Raw genomic sequence first — 24882 nt, forward strand, 5'->3', positions numbered from 1 at the left:
GGAGGGGTAACTGGACGAGGTGGAACGACGGGAAGAAGCCTGAAAATCCGCCAACAGATCGGAGATCGGAGAACCGCCGTTTCTAGGCCAACTCTTCCTCCTCCACTATCAGATATCTTAGTCTTCTTCTTCTACTTCTTCTTCTTCATCTGCAAGGAACGGCCCTCTACCTTTCTGACGTCGGATGTGCTCGTTCACCCTTATTCGCCACAGACCATCAGTATCAAAGCATGGTTTTATATTCGGTCACGGATACGAATCTGGAACAAGGAGAGTAGTTATAGAGATATTATACGGCGAGATAGTAGGAAAACAAATTCTTTTTTCGAAATCAACCTATCGAGAATAAAAGACTGAATCAGAGGAAATGGCTGGAAATTTAGCGTGGCACCTGACTGAGAAAGTTAGATGATTAAAAGTATAGAATGTTCTCGGCTTGCCAATGAAGACGCCATTCTGGCAATGCAGTTGTTCATTTACATTTTAGCGGGTGCACTTTCTAATCGAACGATTATGGGGAATTTTCTTGTTACCGACAGCGACATTAATCTCCTTTCCTACTTACATTCTAACCACTAATTTCACGTGCAGGTGCACAAGAATTGCATTCACCACGATGAGAGAAACATTTTATGCTCGCGTTCTCTATCGTGTTCCGCGTCTATAGTGATTAATTAAGTGAGATTTCGCGGGTAACGCGCGATACATGTATAAAAACATAAATAGATTACTCAAAGTTAAGAAGCGAAATTGGCTAGTGGACTTTCTCATGGGCGTTTGCCGGACTTGAACACAATTCCCAAATACTGTACGCTTACATCTTATTGGGAAGCATTATTTATCTGCATTTCACAGCGGTGAAACGATCGAAACATAATACTACCGTAACATAACTTCTACCTACATCGCATGTAATAGCGTCTAGTAAGACAATTTTATTCGTCTCGATTTATATACTTTCTTAGATTCGACGAAAACTCTCGGTGCTCCAGTTTCGAACATCTAATGTTCGAAGGAGAACTAAAAAGCAAATACACCGGTTGTTATACACGAAAGTGTGGCAGTGGCCCAAGGGAAGAGAGGCGAAATGTATAGCGGGGCCGTTCGCTCTCCAGTGGTGCAAGTTGCAGCTGCAGCTGAACCTCTCCATCGATGCTAGCTGCCCGAAGGCCGGGAGGGATCGTTCATCAACATCAACTGTCAGAGTATCTGTCAGACTGTAAAATGTACGCATGTACATATAGTATATCGGTCTCTTCTCTCTCGTGTGGACTTCACCATTAACCCACTTGCACGTTTAACGCGGTAGCCTCGCCTAACACAATCGTACCTGTACTTAGGTTCCCAGACATAAAGTATGCAACTAGCCGAAAAATGTCTAAGCAAAATTTATTTGTACCTTCTTGTATCGATAAAGCGTTCCTTCGCAACGATCTTTAGTTTCGATTACGGGAATCATGTATTCTCACTCTAGTCCGTCGATCAACCGGGCCAGTGGACTGTCTACGTGTAACGACTCGCATGTTTTTGCATGTGTTTCACGGCGGCCTAAAACGACAAAACACGATCGAGCAACGACCTTCTTGCCTCGTCGTCGTGATATCATTATAGAACTTTGCACCTACTTTGTTCACTTGCACGAGCAATATCATTGCTATAGTTCTGCGATTTTAGCTCGCGGTGAATATTCCAAGATCATGGAGAAAGTACGACGAGAATAAGCCCGAGGTCAATTTAAAGATTTTTTCTTTCAGAGAGTGTCCATGTACACATGAATAAATGTATGTACATATCCATGTACATGAATAAACAGCAAGTTACCTTCGCGTTGCTTAATAGAAAATGAAAATAGGTTGATAAGCAGCTGCACGTATACGATCCATCGGAATGACGTATACACTTCGACAGATTAAGTTATTAATGTGTGTGTAGGCTGCTCCCATTGTTCTGTAATTGTATAAACGATTCGTGTTTCGATTTAATGCCTACATTTCCTCGCGTATTTCCTTTCGACACGGTTCGATAAGCTGCGGAAGATCAAAGAGTTCTACAGCCGAGGACTCAATACCAATCCGACAACAGGATAATTTGACGCCAGGAACAAGTTAGGTCAGCCGCACGAAGGTGATCCACTTTATTCCAATCATGTGCTCCAGCTCCTGTGATATTGGTTTGGACACAGCATCGTAAATTATTGTAACATTATCTCGGCCGACCTGTACACCGTTATAACGATTAATTAATATCCTCGCCACGTCGTGATTAGCATTCATTATCCTCATCGTATCACGTCAAAACGTTAAGACGTTAAATGATAATTAAACACGTTTATAATGTGTAGTGATTCCGCTGATCATAAGCTTGAGTGTTGTACAATATATCCAACCTTGTAAATTGCCAAGGAATATTCACATATACTTACAACGTGTATGCATATAAATGCGTTGAAAAGCATTTAAAGCATACTTTTTGTCAGCTTCTGGATTGCCCGCTTTATTTTTACTCCTAGAAAGTATTTAGGTCAAATTTTATAGTCTTTAGAATACTCGTATACACACTGAACTAGTACAAGACACACGTTATAACATTGTTATATCCTTGGTCCTCGCATCGTTAAACCGTGATATATTAGAACTCAACCAATTACAGTGAAACTATAAATTTTGGTTTGTCATAAAAGCTTCAGCGATTTTGAATACTTCACTTCGAAAACATCTAAATCAAAATTTAATATCTTATTTAAAATGAATATCTTTATGTTCATTATATTGCTGCATGCGTCTCGCATTTCGAAACGTACGATTTAAAAATCGAATAAATGTTTATTTAGGTCGTTCTACGCAAATGCTATGTAAACCTAACCATATGCAATGACAGTAATTGCGCACAAACATCAGGAGCAAATATACTTCATACGTGTTTTATTCGAAAGGAAAAATGTTCGCGTGGTCAAGAATGTACAAGCATTGAGGAAAGCATGAAAAAAATGAAAGGATTTGTAGGTCGAGCCAAAGAGACTGAAACAGTCGTGTGTTGCTAGTGAACCGAGGAATCGGGGATTTCCATGTATTAAATAAACATTTCGCCGCTGTCAAAGCAAAGTATAGCGGTGTAGTATGGTGTCCCATGTCCATGACCATACAGGGCAACTCATAAAGTATGCAATTGGACAAGGTAAAACGACGCACTTGCACCGAGACTGCGTCGTTGCTCAGCCATTCGCTAAATCATTATGGGGACCTCTCACCTTTCTATCTAATAATCTACCTGGTAGCAGACAAGAGCATTAGTGTTGTAAGTGATCATTATCTTCCGCATTACTCATATATTGATTTCTTTATAGATAAAAAAAAAGTCCCGACTGATTATCGTATTAGCCTTTATAGGACAAATGCTTTCCCTAACGTTCCTCTCAGAACCTGTTGAGATTCCATTTGGTCGGAGTGACTAAGTGGATAAGCGGGAATAATGTAATTAACACCTTCTATGTGAAACTAAACTGTCAACTCGAAGACAACAAAATTCTAGTGCTTATGTAAGCATCTCATACTTCGTGTCCAAGAAATGTCACGTATGGAAAAAATAGACATAAAATAGACATTTATGTAGCTCTGAAAATGTATTAACGCGATTCGCAAACCACGTCGTAAGATTGGATGTTGATAAATATACCTATGATCAACTAGTTCGCTAAGATCTAAAATGTATATGTAATGGTATTCGTAATCGGATATACTGATTAAATAGCTACACGCGTGCAATCTTATAGTTATCGTGACTGAAATGAGTACTTTATGAAAGCTTGACGCGCATAGAAGCATTAAAAACGTGTATCGTTACATAAAACTGAATTACATAATTACTTCTTCGTACAATGTAACGATCTTTCTCCTTCGTAACGATATTTCTTTAATTATCTGTCACATTTTGATAAATTGCTTAATAACTTACCAGTACATTTTACGTTATTTCTAATAATAATTTTCGTCTAATTTAAATCCCCGCCCACTAGGTAGGTAATCTCTGTTTTCTGTCTGCCACCGCCATTAATTAATTTCCAACAAGGCGTGGAATGTAATACTCCACTAGATGCGATTATTAAATCATTACTATTAATCACGCAGAACGCTTAACAATATATGACTCCTATGGAAATACTTGTCAAACAAGTTTATAGTATGTTAATCACATCTATAACATCGAATTCCGTATTTTATCTAAATAATATACAAATAACCGTGTTTAATATTACCGCATGCGAAATTATTGGTTAAGAATGTGAAATACAACGCACTTTATATATTTTTCAAATACATCAAACATGTTTCTCCCTCTGTTTGATGTAATCCGTATCTGCCAAAAGCCAAAAAATTTCACTTGGAAAATCATTTTCAGTTCTAATCGTCCGATAGATGTACATATATATGTAAATAAATACATATGCCATGTCACGTACCAAATACATATGTAAGTGTGTATGTCAACTTTTGCGTCAAGCAACAAAGATCACAGTATTGCTATTCATAATCTCCAACAATGGGTAAGTTAGATACCTATACCATTGACTAAGTACAGAATGCACATGACCACAGACGAGATATAGTATAGACGTGATATGCAATATTTTTTTATGTCCCACGTTTAGAGAATCATCGTCCCCTTTACCATTTTTGTATCACACACAACGTTATCGATTCAGTATTGTACTGTTCTTAATCAATTAAAAATATATATTCGTCTATGATGTCACATCTGGCCTGCATTAATCAATGTGAGAACACAACCAAATTTCTGTTTTTCTTTTTGTTTGAACAATCAGTATTTCAGAACTTGTGTATTGACTAACGTTAAGGAAGTGTACTTTAAAATTGATTTTCAGGCTGTTCATTAAAAGAAAGACCGGCGCACGAAGTCCCTAGGATATAGTGTTGTCCACTTCAGCTGTCACTCCATCTACAGTTATTCTCATTCTGCTCAGCTATATAAGTTCATAGACAGTAAAACTTAGGCATAGCCACGGTTTTGTCAATCGTCTCATATACCGATTATCAGCTCTATGAAAATGTGGTAAGCCGATTAATTTAAAGTAGCGCTAGGTACATTCCTCCGCATAGATTTGTTTACAAACATCGCAGTGACATAACCTCAATTCAGACACTTTACCTGTTAACAACTATATGTTTGTAACGTATGTATGTATGTGTACACGCGGAATATCAATATAATCTATCAATGTTCGGTTTAAAGATGCACTCATCAGGAAATGGCACGATGGTCAACTGTATTATCAGGGGTATTCCTGGCTCTTACTATGGTCTTGTCCCTTGGCAAACTTCTGATGCTTGCCACCGGAAATGGAAACAACGGGGATCTCACCGAAGCAGACCAATGGCTTGCCGAAATTGGATTGAAACAGTATCGGCCTCTCTTCAAAAACAAAGGTCAGGATTCGATTAACCACTTTTCCAGTTTCACTACTCTCTTACTTTCATATTACGTATTGCGTGATAACTGACATTCATTGGATGATTCATAAACAAAAGCATTTTTTAGTTCGTAAACGATCATTACGATGAAGAACGTAAGTAATTTTAAGAAATATCTTGGATTAAAAGATATGCTTATGGGTTTAAATGAAATCAAATTAAGATTGTCGAACATTATAATCGATGAAGTTATAATACATCATCGTTTATTCCTTTGACAAATCTCTAGAATGATCATTCCGACTACGCATGTGTACGTTCCCTTGAAACAGTAGGTTCATTCTCGTCGAAATTCATCGTTTGGCATGTAGTCAATTTCTTTTACAAGAATAAGCTCCAGCTATATACTATCGACTGCACATAAATTAAATCAGTCTTTCGAAGTGCACTAATCGTACGATAATATGAACTTAGAGAGCCTTCGCTCGTGCAAACATTATTAATTAGTTTACCAACCGTTATGGTTCAGAACCATTACCATCTCAGAGAGTAACGTAAACTTTAATGTTACGCACGGTCAACGAATAATTAATTAGGAATATTCTTTTCCAACTATGTAGTCTACCGAAAGATTCATAAACGTCCATTATGGGAAATGAGAAAGTTTCTTAAATAAAATGTTATTAACAAAAAAGAATATATATATATATATATAATCGACCAATATGAAACATTGGCATATGTAAAATTCGAATTCAACTTTCATCTTAACCTGTTCCTCCCCATGTTCTTTTTATCAAATTCGGAAGCTGTAGCGATGCAAGCTGATGAATCTACGTTAATATCCAAACTTTTATCATCTTAGCCCAGGTTGATGCCAAGGATATAAGCGCTTGCGCGAACATTCCTTCGAGGCTAGGCTTTTGTACCTCTTTATTGGTGGGACAAACAAATAGTTACGAAGTTCGCAGCTGCGATAATATCACTACGCGCTTGGGTCAGCAGGGTGGGGATGCTGTTCCTCCTCTCGCCCCTTTCGAAAGTAAATGTCTGTGTATACATGGCTACCTTTACTTTTTCACGGCTTGTCCATCACTGTACATTACTACTGATTCGGAAACATAGTATTAGGTTGTCCGAAAAGTGTCTTTCTTTTACAGATACGTCTCTTGCAACGATCCATCTTTATACAAACATGAAATCTATTCTGTCGAACGTTGTGATCTTTATTTTGATAGAACAAAATAGATCATACGTAATTTGATAAAATAATATAAAAAAGAAAAGGTTGTGCGTCCATTATTTCCTTATAAAACGAAAGAAACTTTTCGAACGACTTAATACATTGACTGACTGGTATTACGAAACTCTAATAGCCAAGTACCCGTGTATTTAAATAGTAAATATCACGGATGAGCCAAGCGCTTCAGCCTAAACGAAACTGTACCGCCATCCAAATAACCGGTTCAAGCAGAACGATGACATTTTTCCGTCGATTCGATGTAAAATTTGCATTATTTAACATACACAAATTTAAGAGCTATATATGGTCTTTTATATGAATTAACGTGCTGATTCGGTCATTTTAAACTACCGCGAAAGGATGAGAGAGGTTCTTTAAAAGAACTCTAAATATCAAGTTCCGTCGACACGGCAGAAAGCAAGATTGGCTTGTCGAGAATAGAGGTACGATTTCGTTCAGTCAGCAAGTAGCTACCTCCAATAATTACTTCACCCTATTCGGACTCCTTATCGATCGTGGATCGTTCGAGGTTAAATGTAACTGGTTGTCGAGGGAGTCCAATACAAACAAGAGCACTACTTTACGGTTGGTCGATAAGTGGATTGCAATTATCGGAAAAATTCAGGACATGCAGTGTTAGGTCCAATGACAAACTCGAGTCGAACGATTCGGCTTTTATGAGCATTTTTTTTAAAGGTATAAAGCCGGCATAATTGGTCCAATTTCAAGACAACGGGTCGTTGCATCCTATACTTCTAACCATACGATGAAGCTTACAATAGAATCAACTCCTTCCGTGTATCGCCTTCATTGATTTCCGATTTTCCCTCAGTGCATGTTTCATAAAAGTAAAATCCTCGAAACATTCGAGATCGTGAGATCGAAAGATGATCGTGATTCGCATAAAATGGAGATAATTTGGGGACGGGGTGGTATGGTGATGCCAGTGGAAAAGTAGGAGTAAGGTCGTCGGCGTGCGACTCGCGCTTCTGCAAGAACGGAAAGACGCGAAGCACGGGAAGACGATCGGCTTGCTTGACGTGGTCTTTGTGGCGTGGTCGGGACCTGGTGGGAGTACCAAATGGGTGGCAGAGGGTGGCTCTAGCCGCGTAATCGTCTCGCATGCAGTCGTCTAGCGTGAGTCCGAGCGAGCGGATCGCCGAGTCGCGTCGCTCTTGGTTGTCGGGTATCGAAATACTTGCTCCACCAAAAGTCGCTGCAGCCCCTTCGCAAATTTTCGCGGATTCGTTTTATCGAGAAGCAAACGACGTGAGCATTATGCGCGTTGCCAAGGGGCGCGGACGTATGAACCACCGTACAAACGGAGCCATTGTGAACGGTGAAATCGTAAACGAGCCTCGGATGTTCGCGCGATCATCGAGCCTTTGACACACAGGCCCGCTTGATCCTTAGTAGACGCGTCGAGTCGGTCGTAGAAACCCTCGCGTTTATCACTCCCCGGCCACCTTAGCCGTTCCTTTACCCCCACCCTTCTTTCGTCCTCCCTCTATTATTCGCGCTTCCATGTGTACTCCGACTTCGAGACGTACATGAAACCAACACCTTAGACCTCCGCTAGGCCACCTTTCGATATCTTTCGAAGGCTACTACATACTTCGTCGTGACGCTTGACCCTCCTCCCACGACTCTTCTCAACCTTGTAGACAACAAGTAGCGAGTTCGTAATTAATATCGTAAACAAGTGTGAAAACGACACTCCTGTTGCGAAGGGGTAGGTTTTTTTAGCGTTCGAGAACTGTATTCCGAAGCTGAACCAGCCGCACATACCGCTTCCGCCTTTCTGCTGGCACCGCGATCTTTCGTTGCGAATTTCCCGATCGAAGTTGCCACGATCCTCCGGCGGGAAAACAGTCTTCAAGCCAGAAAGACGAGACAGAAAGTCGATTCGAATCCGTAAGTGCACTCCTTATCACTCCGATAACATTCGTTTCACGGTCGAATACAATCGCGGCGTTTCATCGCCTTTTTATTTTATGTCACGATTGTTACTATGCATCGATGTTATGTATGAGTGTTTGAATCGTTGCTTAATCAATTATTTTCGCACAATAAAAAACATCAGCTCTCATTTCTCATTAATTCTGCACTTGTATTTGCACTATTAAATGTTTATGTGTGTATTATTCAATGCTAATACTATACTTTCACGAGTTAACTAATCATTTCTCCTTCATTAAACACACTAAAATCTCAAGCAAAATTTCCTTACCGTAAATTTCTTAAAGCAAAGGTTGTTGCATTTCGCGGCAAGTTGGAAGATACTGGCAAAGTTTCTCGAGAGGAAAGCAACACGGTTCGAGGGTTCGTCTTGAGAGGAGCTATTCATGCTTTCTCGGTTCTGTTTGAATTTCGAAACTGTCTGGGCTGATCACGTAGGTGTTACGAACCACTTAAAAATTTTGCTACTTGAAGCCACGAAAGATCACAAGACGATTCCATCACAAAAGCCATTTACGTCACTTGCAATCCTGCATGTTGCACACCACGTCGACACTCCGCCCGGACATTTCGAAAGTCACAGATCGCCTAGAGCATAGCAAACACGTCCTGCATTGCGACACTTTGAACGCTAGTTTCCCCACGAGCCTCAAAGCCAGGAAGAAGTTACCCGGTAATGCGTTTTATCGGCTCGATGTCGACGTCGATACTTTCCATTGAATTTCTCAGATTCAAACGAAATAGTGATAAGCGAAATTGAATTCTCAACTTTTCTTATAAGTTTCCTTCCTTTTTGTCGTACGTGGCACAGTTCTTTATACGGGTAGGGGAAAGAAGCTGCGATATTAAAAAGAATGTTTCAACAGTAAAATCGTTGATCATCCATTGTAGAATCCGGTAGAATCGATAGATCCGACATCGAGAAACGACCTCCCAGCGCGCGATTCTTCTCATTGCCCACAGAGTAATTTATCATGGACCATTTTCCGCATCCGCATTGTTCGAAAGTAATGAAACGGAATGAAAATTTCGGATGTCCGTAGCATAAATCATTCTTTCGCGAATATACGATAGGAGAATTCGTATTCGCCGCGAGTTAAATCCACGCTCGTATAAAACAAAAGAATCCTGTCGATTGACAAATTGTCTGCGTTTCATCGATGGCAACGCGCTGGCAGGATTAGCGGAAACGCGTGTCGATGTAGCGAGACAGGGACATTGATCGTGCGAAATCGATGCCGTTATTGTATGTAAGTATCTACGTTTCATGAACGAACGTCGGCGAACGATGAGAAAAGTATCGATTCTCTTGCTTGACCTTAACCTTTGAACGTTCCTACGCGGAAAAAATTCCGGACAAGAATATTCTGAAGACCGAGTTGACCCCCGACACGTTTTATCGACCACGTTAAAAATTAATTGTCATTCAACGAACAGAATACGTAATGTGAAACGAAGGATCGAGAAACCAACGACGTAGCCGTGTTTTACGTTTTAAACGTCTGTCGAAATTTTTAGCTGTATAATCACGCGTGTACGAAGAGACAGAAAAAAGTAGATGAAATAGCGCGGGAAACCGACCCGAGGGGCTAATACAAGACTTAAACAATGAGAAACCATCCTGCTACTTGATTGCATACTACAAAGTATCGCAAATGAAATACGGGTTAGAGATGGAGATTTGATGAAACGTATAAACGATCGATGAAAACTCGCGTAAATCGACTGCAAACATTTTTTTCGTATTTATGTTTTTCTCTTTTTCTTTAAATACATAGATTGGAAAGAGTTACACGTTTTTATTAAAAATCCATATTTTTATTAGCACATAGTGTATATTACAAAGTATACTTTATGGAAAAACTCTATGAGAGGAGCATTACTTCTCGCTTTCGAGGATTATGTAAATACAAATCAACCGTGCAATAAACTAGCGCGAATTTAACGACGTTATCTTCGTCTGCCGCGCCGCCCAATAAATTCCAGATATCAATTACGTTTTACCGTAACACGAATAATTTAATCGCAGCTCGCGACCGCCCGATCGAATCATCCAATTCTTCCTCTATTTTATCTCGAAGATTTCCTTTCTATACATTTTTATTTACTTCTTTTAATTTACAAAATAACGAATCTTACGTTGGAAACGCGCTAATGAAATCCACGATTATCTCGCTTGGAAAGTCGAACGAAACAGATTAATGAATCCGTTAAAGATGAAAGAAAATAACGCTCGTATGTGTGCCATCTTCGATCTAACTGTATCCATTTCAACCGTGAATCGTCAAGATTTCCCGCGAGTCATACACTTTTTCCATCATAAAATCGATTCTTCGTAGCTAATTTTTGCCCGCAATAGAAAGCAATAGATAAATAAGAAAACGAAAATGTTATTCGAACAGGAGAAAACAATGTATTAACTGTGCCATTGCAAAAAAGATGTTCAAGTATATGCACGACTGCCTCTAGTAGTCGACAAGATTGTAATTAATCCGGCAAACAATCGTCCGTTCTCGCGGCAGAATATTCACGTTTTCGCATCGTTTCATTCGACTTCTGTACAGGGCTAATCCCTGTGGGTTCGCGAAAAAGTTCTTTGCAACAAAATTTACTGCTCGGACCAGGTTCCGTACGTTTGAGAAAAAGGGAACGGAAAGAGAACCGCGATTACAAGCGGAATCTAATCGCGCTATTGTTACGCACGCTAGTGTAGGAATTCTATTAACGCGGTACCAAACCAAGCTATATACACGCCATGGTGGTGAAACTGTGTCACCAAGTTCGTTCGGTGCCCCTAGTGCTCGGATATTCCCAGGGTATCGCGTATCGCTGAAACAGGAGGAGGAGAAACTCGTAAATTAAGCAGATGGAAACAAAATATTATAATTCCAGAGGACCGTCTATATCGTGCCCGCGGTTAGTGTAAAATAACAAATGTTGGAATCGATCTGTCCTACCTTCATAATACCGGCAACCCTCTCGTGCATAATCATGAGAATATATGACATACATATGCCCTGGTTTTCCCTGCCCACCACCACCATCTTTTACTTCAATCCTCCCCTGCTGCCACCCCTCTTAGTACCGAAAGGATCGTTAGCACGAAGTAATGCCAGTGAAGGATATCCGTTCGAAAAGGTCAAGAGTCGATGCGAGCTTGCCGGGTGCTACGCGGTTGATTCTTTCATTGTATCGCGTTGCATTCTTTTCTTTTTATTCTGCCGCGTGTATATCCCGCCTCGACCACAAGCCACGAAAAAAGACGGAAAAGAAGAAAATAAAAGGAAGACGTAAAGATCTGAAAAACGTCCAAAGTACCACATCCTTCTTTTACCTTTTAAAATGTTACTGCTCCAGGGCTTTGATGGACTCGCTAATGGAACACTTATCCCTCCAAGTCCTATAACACTCTGCGGATGAAACGGTCTGTAAGTTTCTTTCTCTTCTTTTTTCTTTCTTTCTCTTTGTTCGAAAGAGAAAATGAGGAGAGAACCGATGAAAACATCGCGTTTCGAATCTTGACGACTGTCACAGTTTCATTTGTATCGAACACGGAGATTGACGCGTCTTTGTTACTCATTCTCCGATAACCGATGTGATCTCGAAGCCCGGTGTTATCGGCTGTTCAATCGTTGCACGCCGAACAACCAGCTGTATTCCGGACAATGATCGTGATCCGATTCGATTCGACGAGACTCGAAGATCGAAGAGAGCGAACATCGAACGAACGAAGAAAGAAACAGACGTAAGAAATGGATAGTCGCGTACCATTTTGACCGATTTATTTCACAATCGCAAATAACGATTATACCTTGAACTGCAGTCGTACGTTTCGTCCTTTCGTATCGTTTTTTATCGGTGGCAATTGCCGAGGTGCACGTTGGCCGATAAATTGTGCAAGAGAAACGAGATGAGCGCGGAAAACACGGGTACGATAACCCCGGTTTGACCTCGAATGGACTCTTGACCCGGTTTCGGGACCGTTTAATTCATAGTAACGTTTCGTTGTCGTTGATTAAATTGCGACTGCTGCTGACCTATCGATCCGGCATCGTTTAATTGGCATCGTTAATCGACTGGTCTAAAAGCACAGAGAGACACCGAAAAATTCCCGGAAATTGCTATCAATCTCTTTATCCGAATCGAGTTGCCCAGATCTGGGTCAACACCGACAAAAGTGTACACTCTACATCGAAATATCTCGCGGAGTTTTGCTCTTCCTCCTCCTTGCTGTTTCGTTTGTTCCTCACACGACCGGATAATCTTAATCCTTAAACTTGGCGAGACGAAATCCTCCCAAAGTTGGTCCGTCGGAGTTAACAGGAAAGCGGTGCTAAGCCGAATTATCGTGTCCCCTTTTAAGTATTTATGACTACCATACGCTGGAGAGCGTAGGCCGCGAAAGCACAGCGAGCTCTCCCTTATCATTCCATTGCGTCTTGGCAAGCAAATATTCCCACATTCTGTTATTTTTCCTCTTTGTGTTCTCTACCTTTCACGAAACATCCCTGTTAGCTTTCACCCGACTAGTAATTGAAACTAATTGCGTATCGTTAGCGCGTAAAGCGATTGATGCGTTTCCAACGTTCATCTCTTGCTACAAACGCCCTATTATTCCTGTCTTTCTACGTGCAATGACTTTAGTTGTAAAAATACAGCTACGCGCTTGTATACTCGACGAAATTTTAATCCTCTGCTTGACAAAACCGTCACATGCCGCGCAATTGTTAGTGACTGTTCATCATTCAATCACATTGTACGCTCCAGTGATGAATCGGAAACAAAAGACAGAGCGTTTCATTGTTCGTGCCATAATGCATCGGTATAGATTTATTGCGCGCTTTACACGAGAGACAGGACTAGATATCTCCTTTCAAATAGATCTCGAATCGCGCAACTTTCGCGAATTATTAAAATTTCCATCGTGAAATCGAGTAAGGTTATGATGATAAAACGCTGGTATAATAATGTTTCGAGAAGATGACCTCGTGACGAGCGAGCGATGCGACGGTGAACAAAAGAATGCTTCGTAGTCGGTAAAAGTCGACGAGCCAGGAACACCGTGGAGGAATTATGCCGGACAAAAATCGAGGCTGCCGAGATGGACAACGCGACAAAGATTTCTTTGCCGATGAGATATCGTCCATCGGCATGTCGCTACGACCCAGCGGTAGCGCATCTTCCGGTAAGTAAAACCTCTCGTCGAAAATCACCTTTAATTCCGCACTTTCTGGTTAATCGCCACGAAATTAGTATTCCTTCCGTACGAACGAAGGCTCGAGTTGACCGATACGTTTCTCTTTGTGTTAACATCGAAACTTTTTAACGTTGCACAATTCTTATTTTTTAACTATCATCGATTTTTATTCGTAAACAAGCTCTTAACACGAGACATTACAATTTAACTTGATCGGTTATACAATCGTGCAATTTCTCTTTAACGATATGACATGGTTTTATGGATATAGAGGAGCAAATTCTTGATTACTTTTCCATTAGTGGCCCCCGTGTCTAAACAGGCCATCAAAAAATTGCTCTCAACAGGACAGTCCACGGGCAAGGGATACGATTGCGCGGTACTCAGACCTGTACGAAGCTGATTGAATAAATTTAGGATAACGCATTCTTTCATCGAGTCTTCTGATTTGACCACGCTCGCATCGTCCATGGCGCAGAGCCAAAGAAGCTTATCCAACCACTCTTCCTTCTTACTCTGTTCGGTCTTGTAGTTCACCCCGTGGTCCCGCATCCACAGAGTTAGCTGTAATTTCCAAATCGATACATAAACCGAATCGCAACATTCAGTTCACGACATTGCAGTCTGTAACCGCTGAATAACGAATGAAATTCTTAAATTTCTTAACCGTTTGAGTCTCAAGCAGCGCGATCGCACTGTTTAGATTTTGTGTTGAAAAGTGCCAGTACATTTGAACGCTATGGACGATTGACGGTATTTTGTATTTCATTGTTATCTTCTCAATAATTTTTATTGAATAAATATTTTTTTGAAGAAAAATTTTTATCGAACTTGCAATATTTATAAACTAATAGTACGCATATATAATAATATAGATTTATTTCATAAAATAACAAATATGACGAGCGCTGTTGCGCCACTTGTTTCTCTTCGCAATCGGACAAGACAAGCGCTATCGCGCTGTTCGTGGATTTTTCGACCCTGTTTTTTCAAAGACTCCTGAGACTCAAACGGTTAAACGCGAGCTACTTCAATGGCGCGTCTTACCTCTCCTCGACATGAGAGAGCCAGGGGGTTTCCGTGAAAATAAATTTTGTCGATACCACCCGGAAATGCTGAAGGATCCAAGCAAGTTATGCGATTCTCTCTGATATCGAATCGTTTGAGTAATGGTATTCTGCTAAAGATTGCTGGAGCGATTTTCTCGATTCGATTGAACGACAGGTCTAATTGTTCCAAGTATACCAGATCCTTAAACCACGCCTCTTTCACTTCTGTGATATTATTGCTAGGTAGACTGAGTTTCCTCAAACTAGCTAGGCTGTCGAACGCATCAGCGTGAATGTCGTATACGTGACAATTGTAGATGTTCAAGAACAGCAAATGTTTGGCGTATTTGATAAAAGCTCGTTCTGTGATGTATCGGAAATTTGAGTCAAAGACCAATAGAGAGGATACGTTCGTCGTTTGTTCCAAAATCGTTTGCAGAGTAACGTTAAAGCATTGCAAACGATGGGCTGATCCTGCGTAACGAAATATACATTTAACAATTTATCGATATCAAGAGATTTTTGTTTCTCTATCTTTTCCTCGAATAGAAATTGCATCGGCGAGGAAGATAGAAATTTACTCGTGTCCTGTTTACTTGTTTCCCCGATTCACCATCGGGACAATCGAAAATCGAACCTAATTATAGCGAAAGATTTTGTCTCACCTCCTTCGTGCTTGCTCACAGTGCATATCGCAAGCACAAACCCACACTTGAGAATGCACAGTAGAATAACGGAGAACGACGTACAGCGCATTTTAAGTGGCTTACACAATTCGGTGGTTTTACGACTGACAACGACGTACTGAGAACGGACAGGCGAAGGAATCGACTCGTCGTCCAGTCTCGAATTATCAGGTTTTGTTTCCTGTCCTTCTCTACGATAGATACCGGGTACTATCGCTAAATTCCTATGAGTCTCTAATTAGAAAAGCTATCTTTGTTCTCGTCTGATAGCGTGTTCTCCGAATTAATTAGATGTAATGAGTTGCTTTTTTCCCCTTTTTGCGAAACGTCGGTGTCAAAGGAGAAAGAAAAGCTTTTCGAATGTTACAGGCATTTCATCCCTTGCGAGCTGTGGCGAGGTGTACGCGTTACCAGAACTGCCGGCGCAAGACGAAGAACGATTACAACGCGCCGCACGTTTACTGCAACAAAGGCTCGTTTTACGCCAGTGGTTGACAGACCATGGCTTGCATAGCCATTACCAGAAGTGAGCAGAATTTTAACCAGGAGCTTTAATGGTTCCATGGTTTCCCTCAGAAATAATCAGAACTGTTAGTTGCATTGCAATTTTCCTCGAGCAAAAAGTCAAAATAAATCTGTTTTCCTTTCGTCAGGCTAATGCAGATGGAAGTGATGTCCCTAGAGGATGTATATTGGGTGGAGGATAATGCTGCACGGGCAGCCCTTGGCAAGGATCTACCGCGATGGATCCAAGCCAGACAGACGCTGCCTACTTCAAAGGAAGATTTAGAAACCCTCAAGGCTGATCTATGGAGCGCCGTAGTGAAGAATAGTCAACATCAGGACGCTTGGACATGGGGTACAATTTCTTTGTTATTTTCCGCAAATTTCGTTCGATTGCATAACGCAGGAACGTGTTGGAGGAGAAGCTCGAGGCATAACTTTCTTTCTTTTATATTTAACAGGTGGAATGTTGGTAGTTTCTGTGTCAGTAGCAGGGTTAGTGACCTTGGCTGCTATGACACAACCAGCTCTAGCACCAGAGGCAAAGCACTCCTTGCTGCAATATGTGACTGGAAAATATTTATTACCGAGCAATTGCCGAGTTCACTTTGCATGGGATGAGCCACAGCTCGTAGGAGGAACTATGACATTTATAGTAAAGGTACCTAATAGAACTTTCTAAATGCGTATTTAGAAAAATTGACAAACGGCACAGGGTAGAAGTTACTTTCTTATTACTATTATTTGGTTATTTTATTGTTCCTGTTGAAACGATGGCATTTTTCTTTCAAACTGTACTTTATAGTTTTATCAACGCAACGGTCAACCTTATCCTATTTGTGACAAAGACAATCTGATCGTTGAAGTCACAGAAGGCACACGCAGGATAGCTACCCTTATAGAGTTGGGGGGTACCGACCCCTTAGCTGCTAATACTGCAGTTGTGAAGTTTACTGTTCGCCATGCTGGACAATATCGAATAGCCGTACTTATTGGACCGTGTCACGTTCACGGCAGCCCGTTTCTTAAAAATTTTCTTCCCGGTATGTTCGCATGATAAACATATTAAATGGTACTTCTGAGAAGTAGGACTATAAACAATTATAAAATCACACTTAATCCTTTAGGTCCTCCAGATCCAAATAAGACAATCTTTGTACGACAAAGTTCGACAGTCGTTTGTACAGCGGGAGTTGCACACTCTATGACAATAGAACCTCGAGACGAATATGATAATCTGTGCATATTTGGACCCGGTGATAAACCCACGGAAGGTTACCAAGTTAACATTACTCAGGTAAGTGGGATGCCATTATAATCGAGCGATACTTACATTATTGCGATTGACTTTATTTGCTATTTTTTTAATTACAGATTGGTAATTCAGTAGATAAATCGGCTATTGCGGATTGTAGTGTACAACTTGAATACGACTCTCCGAATCAAAGGATTCGCTTAAAAGTCAGTTTTCCAAAGGGTAGCTGTTATCATGCAACAGTCAGTTTAGGCGGACTACAACTACACAATGGCGATTTCGACATCATTGTACTCGAGAGTACGAAAGATACTTTTTTAATATTATACTATTAGTGAAGTTTTATTTTTATAGAATTTATATTCGTTAGCGCAGGTGAAGTTGCTAGAATGGTACACAATAACGTGGCTTCGAAGGACCCCAATATTTGCTATGCCGCTAAATTGTTGGGCATGCAAGGCGAGAAATTCTCAAAACCAAAAAAAGTTGTCTGTTTCATTTCGCCTAAGCAACTTACTATTAAAGAATACTTACTAAGGATTATCCCGAAAAGGCTTGTTACATTCAGGCTTTGTCCATCGACTAAAGTAAGTGAATTTGTCTAATTGCGGGAACATCGATTTTTTTGTAAATTGAACGCGTGCAATAATTTAAAACTATATTTTTCAGTTCCATTTTGATTGTTCGAATAATCAATACGAAGGTTACGATTCTTTTTCTATCGATGATGGATGTCAGCCACCCGTTGAATTAATTTCTCTATATAGAGATATAATAGCCGCTACATTCACGTTGTTTCTGTTGAAGAACATTGGAGGAAGTGAAACTTTTGCTGATAAACAAGATTTCTTTTACCACGAAGTTCGGAAACATCATCAAAAACATTATCACGAAAAGCTTTCGATGAAAGTTCAACGAGATAAATTGCTAGAATCGGTAAGTGTCAATTATTAATTAATATTATCTGTATTCTGCTCAAATTTAGCATGAGTTTTTCCTTTAAGTCCATGAAAGCTACCAAAGGATTTTCTGTGAATGACTGGTGTAGAAATTTTGAAATCAATTTCCAAGGCGAACAAGGTATGTTTTATCTAGAAAAATATATTGTATTCATTTGGAAAAAGGTAATATTTAGTATTTTGTTCCAGGGGTTGATTGGGGTGGTGTCCGAAGAGAATGGTTTGAATTAATTTGTGCGGCACTATTCGATTCAGGAAATGGTTTATTTGCATCCTTCGGAGAATCACAACAGGCACTAGTTCATCCTAACAGTAAACGGCCTTCACATCTCAAGTTAAAACATTACGAATTTGCAGGACGAATCGTGGGCAAATGCCTATATGAATCCGCTCTTGGCGGTTCCTATCGGCAGTTAGTACGTGCAAGATTCACAAGATCATTTCTTGCACAAATCATAGGCCTCAGTGTACATTATAAGGTAGAATTACTTATTATTAATGTGTTGTATCAAAATAGAACTGTACTAATCTATTTATGCTTTTATCTTCTGTATAGTATTTCGAGCAAGATGATCCAGACTTATATCTCAGCAAGATAAAATATATTCTTGAAAATGATGTTGAGGAAATGGAACTTTATTTTGTCGAAGAAGAATATGATAAAGATGGTCAATTATTAAAAGTAAGGTCATAACGTATTTTATATTATAGTTACTTGTATCGTTTACGCCAAATATATTTATTATAGGTAGCCGAGTTAATACCTGGAGGTGGTAAAATTCGTGTAACGAATGGAACTAAACTGCGTTATTTGGACGCACTCGCCCAACATAGACTTGCTAGTTCCATACGGAACGAAGTGGAACATTTTCTAAGGGGTTTAAACGAACTCATTCCCGATAACCTTTTGGGAATTTTTGACGAGAACGAACTCGAAGTATGTAAATATATTTTTTTCTTATCCTTAAATATTCTCCAATCAATATTTTCATTATATCTATATTTATTACAGTTATTGTTATGTGGAACTGGTGAGTACAGCGTGGCAGATCTACGTGCGCACCATATAGCTAATGGGAGTTCTTCAGAATTTCTTCGAGTTCTTGATTGGTTTTGGACTGCAGTTAGCAACTTTACACAGGAAGAGATGGCCCGATTATTACAATTTACTACAGGTTGTTCGCAATTACCACCCGGTGGATTTCAACAACTGAGTCCACGATTTCAAATTACAGCAGCACCAACTTTTGCTAACTTACCTACAGCACATACTTGGTACGTAACTCAGTATTCTGACTGAGGGTAGTAGCTTCCAAAGCGTAATAATTATTTAAATATTGTTACAGCTTCAATCAGCTCTGCTTACCGGGTTACGAATGTTACGATCACTTTGAACGAGCTTTATTATTAGCGATTAGTGAAGGTACTGAAGGTTTTGGCATGATTTAAACTGACTAAGTGTCAATTAAGTTCTAGTCTTATATGATTGTGCTATTTATTTAACTTCTTATTTTTCGTATTATTAACATAGTTTTACTTTAAAATGTCTGCTTTTTTTACAAGATTAAAAAAAATTACATTTACCACACATTTTGATACGTAAATAAAGGGATAGGATTTTTGAACATATTCTTTTTGTTTTCTATCAAGTGATTATCAAGAACAATCAGATATATTTTCCAAACATAAACGACGATATTAATATTCTTACTGGCTTGTGGTAACGTTTTTATAAAGAGATGATGCAAAGAGCAATCTTACAGGAACATCTTGCTCAATTTATTGTATCAAGATTTGTTGTAGTTTAAAATATTGTAAATTTTATTACTCATAAAAATAGGTACGTACACGTTCCTCAAGCCATCAGATTTGATATATTTAATTCTACAATTTAATCGATACGCAATAAAACATTCTTTTATAGTTACCGAATTAGTCAAAGTTAGCATGTGCATTGTAAAGCTTGAGAAGGTCGTTGTCAGGTTTATTAAACTATTCACCTAATCAGTATTTTTCTCTTCTTTTTTACTTCGAATATCGCACTAAGCACACGAAATAAATAAGGAAACAATGTTTCGATGAATGAATTTCGTAAGTTATTACTTATAGAAGTAAGTTAAGTTCTTACCTACTACTTGCAACCAAAATCAGTGAGTAATCTTTAGATTTCTTTGTAGATGCAATATCGTCTGTAATTTTGTTAACTATAGCATATAGCTTACATGAAATGTCTTCAATTGCAAATAAACATACTGAGCTTTTCTTCGTTTTCATATCGCATTAAAAGGTATTTTAAGGTGGTAAATCGACGAGTACGACCGAATCCAGTCTCAAAATTGTAGGACATCGTTATTTGTTGTCGCAATTAATATATGCAATAAAAAAAATGTTTTAGATCGACTAGCGAGAAGATTACATAAAATTACACCTAACACAACGTACTCAAATATAAAGTGATTTTGTGATAACAAGAACGAATCTTCCACTGAAATTTTTGCCGTGTCTTCGCTTACCGTGTACGAAAACCTCAAATGAGAAAGGATCTATACTGTGCTGGCTGAAGCCTAAAAGAAGTATACCGCAGAAACGATATTGTTATCGAACAAAACGAAGATCAATTTTATCTTGTACTTATGTACGCAATAATGAGATATGTGATCAGACACGTCGTATTTGTGTCACTCGTACGTGGTTATTTAGATTTTACGATCTATTGTAATGTGTTTTTTGAAAAAAATAATATACCGTTAGCATCGCTCTACTACGTACATTTATTTCGTCTACGTTAAAATGGTATATATAAATGTTATGTAAAATATGATGAATTACGATTATATGCTGTGCATACATTTATATGCATGTTTATCAGTTATCAAATGTATTTGTTGATGTTTCATAACAAGAAATCACTTTTCCATAACAAACTGAGCGATTCTGACGGTATTTCATTTTTATCGCTTTATCATGTTACATGAAAAAAAGGTGTAAAATATAGATAAAAAAAACTACATGATATCTAGATTTATTTGTCCATCCTTAACTTAGTAGGATAGTTTCCAATATTGTACATAGAATCGTTAAATATTTTAAAGTGTTACGTCCCGTTTTGATTTTAAATGCTTACGTATGTATATAAAGTCCGTAACATCAGAAAGTATAGAGAGTAAAAAAAATATATAAATAAAAAAAAATAATTTTGGTAATTAAAATATCCGAGAATTTACTATCAGTTTGACGCTATTCTCTGTCCCTTTGATTTCCTCGCGACCACATAACTCTTCTCCCTCAACTCAAACATAAAATCTTCCCTTTCTCCATTCCCTTATCAAACAATCATCATCCTCGAAATTCCTCTTTTTAAACTCTTCGTTCCAACATGAAACTCGAAACATGGCGCAATCACGCGTAAGCAAGAGCAACTAAAATTTCAATAACAAACAATCGTTACATTCTTGTAATTAGCAGGCAAGTTGATGACTGACTTACCAAGCTATCTTTAAGAAGCTAACACTGGACCCGATAATAAAGTTCGTAGTATAACCCTCGGCGCTCGTACAACACTACCAGCTATTTGCAACATTCTACTACTCCAACCCCCTTCTTGGGATTGGCGCATTAAACGTTCTTTCAATTCACGCAGTTCCGTTCTAAAATAATCACAGATCAATTTAAAGCTAGTGTTTTCCGCTCATGAGCAATCAGTAAAAATATTTACAATTGTGAATTGTATGCTTCCTGCATGTGTTCCAGGGCTACCCCTCCATCAACTAGTTGAGCTTCCAAAGAAATTGTTCGCAAGCTTAAATTTCTCCCCATATCTTCGCTTGATTTTAAACGTTTTAACAACTTGATTTTCTCATCTTCTTTAACTTTTAACTCTCTACAGACGCAGAATTTATATTAAAATAACGTGCAAATTAACGAGGCTCACATCCACTGAATTTACTTTGAATATCGTTCTATCTGTTCCTGCGAAGATTCAACCAGAGCAGTCTGCGTAGCGAGTTTCAATTGTAAATCCTCCATGCATGATTCAGCTTTGTCTGCTCTCATTCCTCGTTCCGTTGCTAACGTTTCGCTGGCCGTCACCTAAAAGAATCATTATATTTTTCTAACACATATTCAACAAACAAACGCTATAGAAATCAATCGGTAAGTAAGCATTTTCTGTTATGAAACTATCAAGATGAAACACGAAACATAGCTATTTTACATAAAACAACAATGTCACGAATTTTTATTTCGATCGCAAGCCGAGTGGGAATTAATAGGTCAAGTAATATCGATCCCTTTTCTTAGTACGAAAGGAGTATTACGCGATATTGAGTCACCAATGAAGCAGAAAAGGTATGACTCAACGACGAAGTACATATATCCTTTCGTGCGTTGACCTATCTAACAAGTACATCAGTTTCTTATTAGCGCCCTTGATCTATACATATTAAAATACTTTCACGAAAACGAAACAAAGAAAAGATTTTTTTCAGAGTTTAATTCTTGTAGGAAATATAGAAGTTTTCAAGATACGCGAACTTTCTTAAAAATTGTAGATAATTAATCCTGTAACAGTTTTAAATGTTCGTTCTCTGAGTTTGAAAGGGTGAACGGATGACTCATTCGTTCATAGAAAAGAGTAAAAATCCGCATTGAACCGAGACTTCACCCTCTTTGCGGACTCCTCTCCCGCGAACGTAACAATGAGTCATCGAGCGAAATCAATTTTTACAGTGGTATGGTATGCAAGCTCGCGGCAAACGCTGCTCTTTATTATTAAATCTTGCCTATAGACTATAACAGAAAACTGTTTAGAAATCTAGCCTTTTCCAGAAGTATTCTTTTATCTTCCCGTAACTTCAACAGTTTTTCTCGATCCTTCGACATCTGCATGTCGAGCGCATGAAGGTGATTTTGTGCGGTGAGTAGCTCGTTTTGTACATTTTCCGCTGCGACTAGCCTCTCCTCGCAAAGCTCGGTCAAACGCTTAATCTCGTTTTCCATTTTTACTTTTTCCTGCAAAAGAACGGTAACCTAGTTCGTAAAAGCAGGTTCGGTGCTAAGTTGATCTTCGTAAATCCCCGAAAGTATCTAGAACCAGTTTCATCTATGTTTGTGTCGCCGCGATACAGTTTCTTCTTTCGCTTCACAATTAGCTGCTGGACCGATGCCAACTTCTCGCTTGCCTGTATAGTGTACATATAGTAATTAATGGCTCGCTACAACGCACATTGCCATTACATCTGATAAAATAAGTTCTCGTTTATGTATAAATATGCAACCATTATAAAAAGTCTTTAGAATAGTTAGCCATATCGTTTTTCAAGAATATACTCGGGTTTCGAGAAGATAAAAAGTAGAAAGATTTTGTTAACAGAGAAATGCATAACAAGTGCAGCTATTAAACTTATTTAGAAGATATTCTTGAGTATCGAAGGCCAAAAATGCCAACGTCTTGGTAACTATATTATTGCCTGTGCCAAAACTCGTGTCGCGAGCTCTTATGCTAGCGTCATCCCTCTAGTTAGATACACGTCATTGAACTCTCATGTTCATCGTCCACAAGATGTTGAGCATGTATAGCTCTTATTCCTCACCCGCGCACGACATTACTGCTTTATGTTAAGAATACGAGAATATGTATTTCCTTTTCCCTCTATTCTTTAATTAATTAAGTAAAACATAATTATTGAATCTTATCTTTAAACAAATGCTATAAAGATTACCAATTTCAACGTATTCTTTTCCTTTGACGTTTCGTCAAATTGGATCTTGGCACGATGAACGTTGCTGGTCAGTTTACTGACACGGATATTCTCCGTGTCGAGCAATCGACGCAGAACAACGATTTGTAGATGCAGGTGTTCGATCTGTTGGCTCAAGTCGTCGATTGTGCCATGTAGATATTGAACTTCGCTGCGTCTACGTCTCCAAGCATTTAACATAAGTACATGACACACCAAATTCGCTGCTTTCTTTGGGTTTTGAAAGAACTGACAACACGCTTCCTCCGATTTTGAAGTCATGAACCCGTCCATCCACTTCCTGATACCAACACTGATTCCCATTTCGTTGCTAATGGTGTCCTTAATTTTATCATTTTCTTCAAGCTTTTCTATGAAGCTACTGTCTGATCTACTGTCTGATCTAAAGTACAAAACAATTATTATTCGATTACGTTTAAATCGTTATAAATTCTCTATAAACTTTACCTAAGATCGCTATTTTCAGCCTCCATTATTAAAGATGAAAAATCGATCATGGATAAACTCTTTTTGCAGTGTGAGGTATCAACAGCATGGAATATCGAGCATGTTGAATTATCCGGACAACTTTTCGTCGTGTTAATTGCAGTTGTTCGATTAATAGTTGCAAAGCTAGCCAATCTGAAAAATGTCCTCGGAGGACGATAGTACCGACTGGGTCTCTGACATCTTACAGGAAGTTGCGAGTACGTTAGAAATTTATGTTGCGTGCATCTTGTCAGCCTTTTCTTAGTAAAAAATTGGTTTGACTCTTCCCTGGAACTCGTTGAAGCACTCAGGGAAGATAAGCTTTTCGGAGTGATCGCAATTTCTGGCATCACTTTCCTCATTCACGAATAAACTCT

At 39.0% G+C, this 24882-nt stretch overlaps 3 protein-coding genes across 7 annotated transcripts; 1 reads left to right on the forward strand and 2 right to left on the reverse strand.

Moving 5' to 3' along the window:
- The first annotated feature begins 4912 nt into the window (after positions 1 to 4912).
- On the forward strand, positions 4913 to 21286 carry LOC126867539 (apoptosis-resistant E3 ubiquitin protein ligase 1). Of its 3 annotated transcripts, none has more exons than XM_050622105.1 (16): positions 4913 to 5067; positions 5248 to 5441; positions 15930 to 16086; positions 16214 to 16419; positions 16526 to 16725; positions 16870 to 17107; positions 17192 to 17361; positions 17439 to 17619; positions 17695 to 17906; positions 17989 to 18255; positions 18324 to 18399; positions 18468 to 18757; positions 18835 to 18960; positions 19027 to 19215; positions 19291 to 19553; positions 19625 to 21286. In XM_050622105.1, the coding sequence occupies exons 2-16, from the start codon at positions 5264 to 5266 to the stop codon at positions 19725 to 19727; spliced, it is 2856 nt and encodes a 951-aa protein (XP_050478062.1). In that variant the 5' UTR covers positions 4913 to 5067; positions 5248 to 5263; the 3' UTR covers positions 19728 to 21286. The 3 variants fall into 3 exon arrangements, with proteins under 3 accessions (XP_050478062.1, XP_050478064.1, XP_050478063.1); XM_050622107.1 differs by lacking the exons at positions 4913 to 5067; positions 5248 to 5441 and adding exons at positions 7109 to 8583; positions 13609 to 13813; XM_050622106.1 differs by lacking the exons at positions 4913 to 5067; positions 5248 to 5441 and adding an exon at positions 8406 to 8583.
- On the reverse strand, positions 13840 to 15900 carry LOC126867559 (leucine-rich repeat transmembrane neuronal protein 1-like). The gene is made up of 3 exons (XM_050622170.1): positions 15540 to 15900; positions 14873 to 15348; positions 13840 to 14389 (listed from the first exon to the last, which is right to left on the reverse strand). Exons 1-3 carry the CDS (start codon positions 15628 to 15630, stop codon positions 14066 to 14068), a joined length of 891 nt encoding a protein of 296 aa, XP_050478127.1. The 5' UTR covers positions 15631 to 15900; the 3' UTR covers positions 13840 to 14065.
- Positions 19896 to 24867, reverse strand: LOC126867549 (uncharacterized). Of its 3 annotated transcripts, none has more exons than XM_050622132.1 (7): positions 24485 to 24867; positions 23999 to 24407; positions 23097 to 23288; positions 22225 to 22367; positions 21994 to 22158; positions 21765 to 21925; positions 19896 to 21697 (listed from the first exon to the last, which is right to left on the reverse strand). In XM_050622132.1, the coding sequence occupies exons 1-6, from the start codon at positions 24865 to 24867 to the stop codon at positions 21775 to 21777; spliced, it is 1443 nt and encodes a 480-aa protein (XP_050478089.1). In that variant the 3' UTR covers positions 19896 to 21697; positions 21765 to 21774. The 3 variants fall into 3 exon arrangements, with proteins under 3 accessions (XP_050478089.1, XP_050478088.1, XP_050478090.1); XM_050622131.1 differs by having other exon boundaries at positions 23999 to 24419; XM_050622133.1 differs by lacking the exon at positions 23097 to 23288 and having other exon boundaries at positions 23999 to 24419.
- Positions 24868 to 24882: the final 15 nt, after the last annotated feature.

Source organism: Bombus huntii, chromosome 7, assembly GCF_024542735.1.
Source record: "Bombus huntii isolate Logan2020A chromosome 7, iyBomHunt1.1, whole genome shotgun sequence".
Classification (NCBI taxonomy): Eukaryota; Metazoa; Arthropoda; class Insecta; order Hymenoptera; family Apidae; genus Bombus; species Bombus huntii.